General features: G+C 30.2%; 2 protein-coding genes across 2 annotated transcripts; one reads left to right on the top strand and one right to left on the bottom strand.

Moving 5' to 3' along the window:
- Positions 1-5898: 5898 nt before the first annotated feature.
- On the top strand, positions 5899-9472 carry LOC111808699 (purple acid phosphatase 17-like). The gene is made up of 7 exons (XM_023694842.1): positions 5899-6253; positions 7138-7294; positions 7372-7479; positions 7797-7924; positions 8691-8819; positions 8914-8981; positions 9052-9472. The coding sequence occupies exons 1-7, from the start codon at positions 5969-5971 to the stop codon at positions 9269-9271; spliced, it is 1095 nt and encodes a 364-aa protein (XP_023550610.1). The 5' UTR covers positions 5899-5968; the 3' UTR covers positions 9272-9472.
- Positions 9473-9767: 295 nt separating this feature from the next.
- LOC111808700 (probable xyloglucan endotransglucosylase/hydrolase protein 28) lies at positions 9768-11653 on the bottom strand. The gene is made up of 4 exons (XM_023694843.1): positions 11307-11653; positions 11110-11210; positions 10725-10933; positions 9768-10478 (listed from the first exon to the last, which is right to left on the bottom strand). The coding sequence occupies exons 1-4, from the start codon at positions 11494-11496 to the stop codon at positions 9986-9988; spliced, it is 993 nt and encodes a 330-aa protein (XP_023550611.1). The 5' UTR covers positions 11497-11653; the 3' UTR covers positions 9768-9985.
- Between the last annotated feature and the right edge of the window lie 638 nt (positions 11654-12291).

Below are 12291 nucleotides of genomic sequence, written 5' to 3'. Positions count from 1 at the left end.
TGTTCTTCGCTGTCCTAATGGTTGCTTTTTGGACACTTAACGTTCATATTGCATTTTACATACCATTGGCCATATATGTATTTATTAATTCCGTCAATTATATATGTACTGAATATATATATTCGACCCATAGATAGTATGAAGCTTTATCTTATGTTTTTTATAAGCAAAGTATTTTATGTCCTTACAATGCTTGCAATTATTCCCATATACGTAGCAATGGCCATGGATTTTATTTATTTTGAGCCATCTGTTTTCTATCCTTACTATACTTCCCATTCTTTCTATATAACTCCAAATATCATCAATACTATCTTTGTTTGCAAGTTGACTTATTTTAACATTCAAAATCAACCCTTTCATTTTTTTTCCTCCTCGAGTATGAAAACAAAACATCGACCTTAGCCTTGTCTAGGGCCTCTAGAGACTATTTGGACGACATGTCTTTTCCACCTTGACATCTACAGGTAGTGGTTTGAATCTCTCCATATTGTTTTCTTTCACAACCTTTATAAGTACGATCTTTCTCTTAATTAGCCAATATGGACTCCAACAATACTCCCCCTCATATGAGGTACATAATTTATTCGACACTTGAGTCACTATAACTATACTTTCGAGACTCACAACTTTTTTATGTGACACTTAAAGTTTCCCCCAAAGGCATCATACTCATGGAGATAGTTACCCTCACTTATATACCTATGATCTTCTCCTTAATTAGCCAATGTAGGACTCCAAATGTGAGATCCCATATGGTTTATAGAGAGGAACAAGTGCTAGCGAGAACACTGGGCCCCAAAGAGGGTAGATTATGAGATCTTACATTAGTTGGAAAGGGGAACAAAATATTTTTTTTATAAGAGCGTATAAACTTCTCCCGCACGTTTTAAAAATTTTGAGGAGAANAAAAAAAAAAAAAAAAAAAACAATGAGTAAACGGTAGACTTTGCCTGATACACTAACCATTCTCAATAAATAAATAATATAAATATAATTTTACATACTATATTACATTTTAAGAATTTAGATAAAATGCGAGAAGTAAACGTGATGTGATTGTCCATATTAAATTTCTATAAATAAATAAATAAATAAATAAATAAAGATAACTTTTAAAATGGTTAAACTTTCATTTTAAATATGGTTTGTTGCACGCCACATAACTATTTAACTAAATTTTAAAAAACGTAATTAACGATAACATATATATATATATATATATATATATGTATATATATAGACAAGTAATCACATCCGACCAATTGTATCTTCATGAAATCCATATCCACCAACCAAAAAAAAAAATCCAAAAACGAAGTATTTTAAATTCAATAAACAATGCGATATAATTTCACATGTCATGTCCTATTTTAAAACTGTAGGCAAGCTATGCACTCTAGCTTTTTTTTTTTTTTAAGTACTTTTCAAAATTTTACTAACACTTTTATTTATCATTTTATTTATCATGCCTGAAAAAAAAATATATATATATATATATTTATATTGAAATATTTAGTCCAACTTATATTTCAAAAATCGAGTAAATTATATTAAATAAGATATACTTATAATTTTATACCATTGGAATAATTTGTTAATAAAATAATAGTATGCTTTAAATTTTAATTTAATTTTAGTATTATATTTGAATTTTTAAATTTGTTTATCCATTAGTATTAATAATTAGTCTCAAATAAATGATTTTAATAAAATTATTAAAAGAATAATTGTAAATAATTAATATGATCATCAAACTGAATAATCATTAGGTAATAATAATCTGTGAAATAATAAGAGTGAAAAAAAAAAAGAATAAGTGTCAAATAAAAGAAAATAGAAAAAAGAAAAAGCAATCACAAAATTTAAATAAATTTTTTTAATGAAACCGTTTCCAAAAAGTAGTTAACTTTTGTGAAATCAACGGCTGATTAAAATTATATTTTAAATAGCATTTTAAACGTGTGGACACGTCACTTGATTGAATAAAGAACCACAACTTATATTCAAATTTCACATCACGTCCACTATAAAATTGTATTTCTTTTTTTAAGTGACAACTACCAAATTTATATGCCTAAATAAATTAATAAAATAATAATTTAAGACACATGAGGTTTTTTTTTAATATATTTTAACCCAAAAAAAAAAAAAAGGATCTAGTTGGAAATTTTAAATATTTTTTAAATTAAAAATTAGGAATTATTTTCTGTAGTTTAACATTTTTTTTAAAGTACGATTCAACTATCTCTTGTCATAATAATTTAAGCTTTAACCTCATTAGTAAAAGGAAATTTTTAGATTTATTCTATTTTATTTTTTTTAAAAAAAAGGAAGAATAATGAAAGGAGGCTATTTATGTGATAGCGAGAAAGGAGAATAAAATAAAAAAACAAAATGGAAATTTGTATTCATTATCGATAAAAATGGATTTTTCTTTTGTCGATAATTTAAATAACAAAAGATAATAATTATATGATAATTTGGCCTCATATTATTTTGTTTTCACTAACATATCTGATGTATAATTACAAAATTTTTATAATCGAGTCACTGAAAAGAAAGGTTCATCTTGTTAGTGTAGATAATAATTTTCTATTTTTTTTATTTTTAAAGTTTTTTTTAATAATAATTAATAAAGGAGAATAAAACTTAAAAAAAGATAGTGATAAAATGAAAGAAGAAAAAAATAAAAGCAAGAAAATGGAATCAAATAATGAAAATGCGATGGGGATAGGCATGATGATGATAATAATAATGGTGTGGGGGCGATGAAAGCCGCTGCTGATTGGGTACACTCCCCTTCTCCATACTATCCTCCACACGTGCCTGTCACCTCCATCAATTGCTTTCCTTTTCCTTCCTTCCCTCTTTCTTTCTCCACATTTAAACGTTAAAACCATGTCAATTATATATCATATACATAATTGATATCAATTTATATATTGATATGATACGATTATATTAGGATTATGCCCTAGCGATAGGTTCCTACATTAAAATAAGTTTATGGTGATCGATTAAATTTTACCACAAGAGATAATGACTAAGAATAAAGAAAGAAGCGGTGATTAATGAAAAAGTTTTAGAAATCTTTGATTATATTTTGATATCTGAACGGGTGATTAATTAACAAATTATATGTCTAGTGTTTTTATTATGGAACCCAAACTTTTGAATATTAAGTGATTTTGAGTATTTGATGATATTTTATTAAATTTTTAGTAGTTGTTCATTTGCTTTAAGTAAAAAATGGTGGGTCAGGCAAAAATTTAGAATAAGTAGTATTAGGCGCAACATTCATAATTATTAGATTGGGAGATACTTTTAATATGAATTTTGGGTTGGGTACACTTGTGATACCTTTTATATCCAATTCAATGTTCGTTCTGGTTGTATGTTTCTTCTAGTCAAAAATCTCTATTAAATAATAAACCCAACTATGAAATATTTGGATTGAGTTGATTAGGGGTTGGTTAAATCATTTATTTATATTGGATAAAGTGAGATGTTAATACATTAAAAAATATATATTTAATTATTTTTAAATATTGAATTAATTTATATTATCAGAAATTATATTTTCCAAAAAAATTATATATATATATATATATATAATTTGTTAAAACAATAAATAATAAAAAAAACAATCATGAAATTAAATAAATATACGTGTATCTAATCCTATCGCAACTAAAATATACTTTTAGAAATCAATAATGTGTTTGAGTTGGTTTGTGAGTTCCTCTATCAATTAGAGAGGGAAATAAAGCATTCTTTATAAAAGTGTGAAAACTTCTCATTAGTTGATGCGTTTTACAAATAGTATCAAAGCTAATCACTGGTCGGTGCGAGCTAATCACTGGTCGGTGTGAGGCAATTGTCAGAGTAGGCTAGTCGGTGTGAGGCAATTGTCAGAGTAGGCTAGATCTGGTCGAAGTAGAACTAAACTAGAACTAAACTCTCGAAGTAGAACTAAACTAGAACTAAACTCTCGAAGTAGAACTAAACTAGAACTAAACTCTCCCCATAGTAGACACCCCTAACCCTCTCCATAGCAAACGCGTTTTAAAATTGTGAGGCTTAGGTTATATTACAATTAGACGAACACGACTCTCCACAATGCTATGATATTGTCCACTTTGAGCATAAGCTCTCATGGCTTTGCTTTGGGCTTTCCAAAAGGGCTCATACCAATAAAGTTAATATTCCTCACTTATAAACCCATGATCATTCCCTAAATTAGCCGATGTGGAACTTCCATCATCGAACAATTACAATGGTATCAGAGTCAATCAGACGAAATGTCAGCAAGAACACTGGACCCCAAAGGGGTGGATTGTGAGATCCTATATTTGGAGAGGAGAGTGAATCACCCCGTATGGTGACTCACAGTGGATAATATTACTAGTGGTGAGCTTGGGCCATTACTTATCAAGTTGGGTCAATCGGGTTTTGCAGATCCATACAATATATTAGGATTATTACAGAGATGTTCATCACTTTTTAACGTTTAAAATCCTATTTGGCACAACCGTAAAAGCTCAAACACTAATGTTATAATTTTTTATAAATTTTGATGTAAGATTAAATTTTGGTTACTCATTTCCAAATGATATAGATATTTGAAAAGTGTTAGAACAATAATAGTGCAGGTGCTACGATTGTCCACTTAACTAAAATATTTAATATGAATTCATTGGATCCATTCATTAAAATATATTATATATATATATATATTTATCAATAGAAAAATTTCAAAATAAAATAAAAGAAAATAAAATCCAAATGAACCCTACCTCACATGACAATTATTGGGTATAAAATAAATAACTGAATATTTTTTTGTTGTCATCCTATGAACACTCATCACTTCTTCCAATTACTATATTATTTATTTTGATTAATGCTGTGTGTGACAAAAATAACCCATCTCCCAATCAATTATATGTTCCTTAAATTACAATTCCAGTCCCTATATTTCATCATTTTTTGCATTTTTCCCCATCTACATAATTTACTTTATTTCATTTCCTATCTTATATTTTATCAATTCATTAATCACATTAAGAATATTTCACTATGTGATAAGGAAAACTTAGTATAACACAAAAAAAATAACATAATTTCAATTTTCAGTTAATTATGCATTATATAATTCAATGAAAAACCTTAGTTTAATTACTAACTTAAAATTTCTTGAATGGTAATACTCTAAATAAATATAATATTATTTATCATCATTAGTCTAGGCATTTACTCATCGTATTTATGTTATATTGGTCTTTAAATGTGAGATCTCACATCGATTGGAGAGAGAAACAAGTGTCAATGATGACGTTAGATCTCAAAAGATGGTGAACTGTGAAATACCATATTGATTAGATAAGGGAACGAAACATTATTATTTTTTTTTTTGTAAGAGTGTGAAAACCTCTTGTTAGCAGACGATTTTAAAAATATTGAGAGAAAGCTCCAAAGATAAAACTCAAAAAAGACAATATAGGTTAGTAATACATTATTTAATATCGTGGAATACAAGAATATTTCTTTTAAAATATATATACATATATATTATAGGCCTACCTAATATATGTCTCTAGGTGGACTGTCCACTTATATGTATAGATTCAAATAATTTTAAGAATGGTAACCTATTAATAAGCATGAAAAAATTGATTTATTTTTGTAAACTTAATTAAGAAGTAAAATTGGACCAACTTAAATATTTAAAAATTAAAACAGGATAAGACACTATTTTTCTTTGTTTTGTTTTGTTTTATTTTAAGGTTGAGGTTGAAATGGAGATTTGAAAATAAAATAATTTAAAAATCGAAACATAAGAGATTTAAAAGTATAATAAGAAATTTAAAATGAGAAATAATAATTGAGAGGAGATTTAATTAATAACGTGGTGGAAACGGCTTGTTGGCAAAGAGTAAAAGGCGTTTTTGTTGCGCCTATATAAATGCAAAAAGCCTCACCTTTTTGCATCCTCATTCCCTTCTCACTTTCAACACATCGTCGGTTTCTTTTGGTCCCTCAGAAGATTTTCGCCATGGACGCCGCCGCTTCCAACCGCCGCGTAGGCCTTCTTCTGTGGGTCGTTATTGCCTTCAGCGGCGTCGTTTTCACTGCTGCTGAGCTTCAGCGATTTTCCCATCCCCCCAAAGACGACGGCTCTCTCACCCTTCTGGTCGTCGGAGACTGGGGACGAAAGGGCGAATACAACCAATCTAAAGTTGCAGCTCAGGTCCCCTNTTTTTTTTTTTTTTTTTTTTTTTTTTTTCATTTATTATGATATATATTATCAGTTATGAAATTTGAATTTCACAAATCTATTTGTAAATAAAATTTGAATTTGCTTAGAAATTAAAATGAGAAAGCTGTTGCGTTTAAGGCAAGAAATTTTGTGGACTGAAACAAAAGATTTTCAATTGGATAAAAGTTCAGGGAAAATATTGTTAGTATATTAAAGAGAATGCGTAGGCCTTCCTTGCAAGTCGAAATAAGGAAATAAAGTTTTTTTTTTTTTAATTATTTTTTTATAAGAAAAAAATATAAAATTATATCAATGGAGAGAATATTTTTTTATTATAAATACATGAGCATTTCCTAAATTAGCCTACGTGTAACTTTTATTATCCAACAATCACATTCGAAAAGATTTCTCAAAACAACAAAAAAACAAAACAGATAAAACTTATCGTAACAAAATTATTATTTTCAATTTTTATAAATTTAAATTGAAGGTTTTATCTAAGGAGGGAATAACCTGAAGGTATAATCGAAAGATTCTAAGCATTATTCCCAACGAGAAAAAGATATTCTTGGAATATAATTTTCACAGGTGGGCCATTATAAATAATTATCTATCAACCATTTTTTTTTTTTTTTTTTTTTTTAAAGAGAGAACCTAAAAATAAGAAATTAAAATAAAACATTTAATGCTTTTTTTTTTTCTTTTATTACTTTTTTTTTACTAGCCATTGTTATTGTTATTACATTGGGTCATGTCTAGCTAAGGACGAACATTGTGGGTCGAGTAAGCGTTCCAATTTCTCTACCTTTAATCTCTTTTCCCTAAAGTAAAATGGTTTCAATTTTTTCTAACATTATTTTTAATTTTTGTGATAGATGGGAATCATAGGAGCAAAATTGGAGGTTGATTTTGTAATTTCAACGGGCGATAATTTTTACGATAGGGGACTGAAGGGTACCGACGATCCTGCATTTGAAGAGTCATTTTCCAAAATATACACAGCACCAAGCTTGCAAAAGGAGTGGTATAGTGGTAAATATAAAGCCCTTTTATCCAAACTATTATTATTATCATTATTATTATTATCAATATTATTATTTTGGTTGCAGTTTTAGGTAACCATGACTATAGAGGAAATGTTGAGGCCCAACTGAGCCCACATTTGAGAAAATTGGATAACAGATGGATTTGCTTGAGATCTTTCATAGTTGATACAGGTAAACTTTATGCATATAATTTATTAAATATTCTTTTCATTACCCACTTTTTTAGGATAAATATAAACATTTTGTAGAGGAATTAATTTGACCGACCTAAATTACCTAATCAATTTGAATTTTTTTTTGTTGGGTTGAATTTTTTTTTTGGTCGAGTCAACTAGACTCGACCCACCTGTCCTATCAATCAATCAACCTGGATTCGACATTAAAATTAAATATAAGAGGTAAAATAGAATAAGGTGTAAGTAGTAAAATAAAATTAAAGGGTAATAAATATTGGAAGAATTAATAAGTGATATATTTTTTATTGGCAGAAATTGTGGAGTTGTTTTTTGTGGACACAACTCCTTTTGTGGACAAGTATTTTAATGATCCCGGAGAAGAGGTCTACGATTGGAAGGCTATTTTACCAAGACAAAATTACCTTTCTAACCTTCTCAAGGTAAGCACAACTTCCTTTTTTTTCTTTTTCTTTATAAATACCTCTATTAATTATTTCTTTTTAATTTTAAAAATAAAAAATTGAAGTATTTTATTAATTTAGGAACTATAAAAATAATTAAAAGTGCTTTGTGTATATCTGCTTTGGAGCTTTTAAATGTAAGGTGACAGTACACCTTACAATTATTCAAAATTACTGTTAAGAATGAATTGACCATTTCATAAACTTGAAAATGAAGACTCTGTTACATAATTTAATCAAATTAATCAAATAAATAATTTAAGCTATGTTTCCATTTGACTTTAGATTTTTAGTTTTTGATATTATTAAATTAAAATTTTATTATAAATACTACTTATTGAGTGTTTTAAAAATTTAAGTAAAGGGTTTAAAGGGTTGGATCGGGTTAAGATTTAAAAAAAAAATGGACTAATTTGAAAATTTTGATTTGTTGGATTGGTGGCCCGAACAACCCATGTACACTCTTTAAATTATGGATGTATTCGGGTCAGATTGCCTTTTTTAATTGTTCTTTTTTAAATTTAATTATTTAAAAATTCTTAATTAGGTTACGTTAATTATTAAAATTTCATAAAATTCAAATATCAAATATTTACACGTCAGAGTACATCACTAATCTCAGTTATTAACTTAGTATGATAGTGTTGAGTTGACTTTGACCAAAAAAAATATCAACCCGCAAACAGAACTGAATTTCAACGGGTCTAACATTTGTTTGTTTATGTTTTTTTGGGAAATGAAATAGGAAGTGGATTCAGCTCTAAAGGATTCAAATGCAAAATGGAAGATAGTTGTGGGACATCACACATTAAAAAGTGCTGGACAACATGGTGACACTCAGGAGCTACTTCACCAGCTTCTTCCCATTCTTGAGGTCTCTTCCCCAAATTCTCTCTTCTCATTTAAATTTTATTCAACCAAATATACTTCATCTCTAAAGTTTTAAACCAAATTTGAATATTATGCAGGAAAACAAAGTGGATTTCTACGTGAATGGACATGACCATTGCTTGCAACACATAAGCAGCATGAACAGGTACATATATTGGCCTTTTGATACTCATAGTGAGGCATAATGGGTATTAATTTGATGTTGTTTGGTGCAGCCCACTTCAATATTTTACTAGTGGGGGAGGATCAAAGGCATGGAGAGGAGACATAAACTGGATGGATCCAAAGGAGTTGAAGTTTTATTACGATGGGCAGGGCTTCTTGTCCTTACAAATCACTCCTTCCCAAGCTAACTTTACATTCTTTGATGTCTTTGGCAATGTCTTGCACCAATGGGCCTCCACCAAGCCACTTCTTCATCACTCTGCCATTTGAACTCCTCAACTCTCAATCTATGTGTATATCAATACATTTGTGCTTTCTAAGCCTTTCCTCTGTATTATCATTCATATCATATCATTTACTATCTACTATCGATATTTGAATCAAATGTTTTTATGCTTGGGTTGGATTGAGTTTATTGTTCGATAAAGTTTGTATGGGTTGAAAAAGTTTTCAATTCGAACAATTAAATTAGGTTAAAAAAAATGTTAGAATCGGACTCAAGTTGAGCACGAACACTTCTAATAAAATATTGGTTCCACTTTTGACTTAATGGTTCTTACAAAAATTATTGCTTCTAATTTGAAGATTGATTCTGAACCTTGAGGGTTGAAACAGACTGCCATCTGCTCCCACTTTGGATTCCAATGGAAACATAGAATTTAAAAGCAAAAAACCAAAAGAAAGCCTCACCTTCTTCCCTGCAAACAAATTTCCATAATGTTTTCTTTTCCGACATTTCCACATAAAATCCTTCATTCAACGACANTTTTTTTTTTTTTTTTTTTTTTTTTTGTTCTTTTTGGTCTTTTATTCAAATTTATGAGGGTGTTGTAACAAAACAATATTGTAAAATCCCAACCAGCAACCCATCAATGTAATGAAACGTGTGAACTGAAAAACAAGAACTATACAGATGCATCTTCTTCTCTTCTATCGCCCTCTCATCGTCGTCATCGTCGTCTATACACAAGAGAATGCTGCTGCTCAAGCAGAAGCGGATTCTGTGTGGGTGTCGTGGCGGATTTTGGCGTGATGGCGTCGTGTTCCTTTACCGAACGTGACAGGGTCAAAGACTCGGAGTCGTTTGGCCTCTTCGGGGTTGATCACACACTCTGGTGGAGGGGACTTGTAGCGGATGCGGTCGTAGCAATAGGAGTATGTCAAGTGCTTCTTCCTGAGGCTCTCCATTTTAGCTCTTTGAGATGGTGTGATCATACCAGAAGGGATTGGTTTGGATGAGTGGTCACAGGTTGAGGACTGCTCGGTTGGATCCACAGCGCAGCCATGGAGAATGAAGTGGGAGAATTGGGCGATGTATGGCGCGTATTTGTAGTTAACTTTGTATTTCCCTCCATTGGTAGCCCAACTAGATCCATCCCATATTGTTGCATACAAACTCATTGGTTTAGAAGGGAACTCACCTCCCATTCTTGCTCTTCTTTTCACCTCTCTAATTGGAACATTATCCACATAAAATCTACATCAAAATTAAACGAAAGAATCACAACCAGAATCAAAACCCCATCACACATGAACTACTTTCCCAACAACATTGTTATACTACATCAATCACATGTTCTTTTTTGGTTTCTTTTCTCTTCCTTTCACGGGAAAAACCAAACAGCCCTTTGTCCTGTTGGAATGGGGAAAGGTGGTTTTTACAAAACAATGGACTGCGTTTCATCGATGAACATTAATGGGATTTGAAGAAGGAAGAACTTACATGATGAGAGATTGAGTCCAGAGAATGGCGTATTCATGGAAATCTTCAGATGGGTCAAACCAGAGCCCATATCTTTCTTCCCTGCCTATGTTTGTGCTTCCATTCCCATAAATATTGGTCTGAATCCTCCAATCTTTGCCTCTTATATTCCCCAAGAACTCAAAATCTATCTCGTCGTGGTTCTTCGCAAACATGTCTCCATTTGACATCTGAAAACAATCACAAACCTCACTCAATCCAAGTTGAATGAACAAATTCATGAACTAAATGAAGCCACCATCATTTCTCAGCAAGAACTTGAAATTCTTCCCATAAAAAACCCACCAGTTACTGATTAGATTAACCTCTAAAATAGGCAAGATAAACAGAGAAGGAAGAAACTCACATAAAAGGCCACCACAACACCAGCAGTGTAATCAGAAGGCAACTTAATGGAAGCACTGAAAAACCCATGAAGATAAAGGTCCTGAGACACAAACCCAGAACCTGAAAAAGCAAACAGAGAGAAGAATCAAAACGAAACAGAATATTCAAACCCCAAATCCATGGAAACCCCATTAAAGAAAAGCTCCCCCTCCTCACCCGTCCTTTCATCAAGATGAAGATGAACGGATTTCCCATCCTTGAGAACGATGAGATTATCATCGCCAAAAAGAGGGTTATAGCCTTCTTCAAAGTCCAGAATCGGGAAATTCCTTCCAGACCCAGAAACAAGAACAGAGAAAAAACAGAGAAAAGAAGCAAACAGAAGGTGTATTGGAAGGAAACCCATGGCTGTAATCGTTTTGCTTTTGGGTATCTGAAATTCAGGGGAAGAGAGAGAGAAGAGAGAGAGAAAGAAGCAAAAAAGTTGTTAATGCGAAGCGAAACAAAGGAAATGAAAAGCCATATCAGAGGGAGTAGAGAACAGCAGCTGCTGTTGAGCTGTTCTTATACAATTTTGTTACCTCAAACTGCTATCTCCCCAAATCTAATTCCTATCATTTTTTTTTTTTTTTTTTTTTTTTTAATTTCTACAAATTCGTCCATAAAAATTAAGTTCACTCAATTTAATCTAATATCTATAACTAATTAAATAAATAAATAAAGAGTTTTATTTAGCTTTCAATTAGTTAATTAATTTTGAATCTCTAGGCTATATAGTGTATCCCTAGACTCGTCTTCCAAAATTAATTGATTAATTAATGGCATGAAAAATACAAATTTATCGAATTTCATTGTCATTGTCATCGTAATCTTAAAATTTAATTTATTATTTTCACACAATTTTTTTTTGGAGGAATATTATGTCCAACCTCCAATAAAGTTATAAATTTAATTTGTGATTTTTAATTACTAATTTATAGATACAAAATTAGAAGACATAAAATTGGATAAAGATTTTGAAAGCTTAGAAATTGGATAAAGTAGGAAAGATTGTGATAATTACAATTATAAAATAAAATGAGAAAATAGGCACTAAAATACAAATCATGTATCGTTAGGTATATAATATACAATTAATTTTTCTGTTTTAAAAAATCTTTCTGATTATGAAAAGTGGTACGGCTTTTTTATTTTTCTGTTT

The sequence above is a fragment of the Cucurbita pepo genome, chromosome LG13 (genome assembly GCF_002806865.2).
Source record: "Cucurbita pepo subsp. pepo cultivar mu-cu-16 chromosome LG13, ASM280686v2, whole genome shotgun sequence".
In the NCBI taxonomy this organism is placed as follows: Eukaryota; Viridiplantae; Streptophyta; class Magnoliopsida; order Cucurbitales; family Cucurbitaceae; genus Cucurbita; species Cucurbita pepo.
This window is presented reverse-complemented; position numbering and strand designations above follow the sequence as displayed.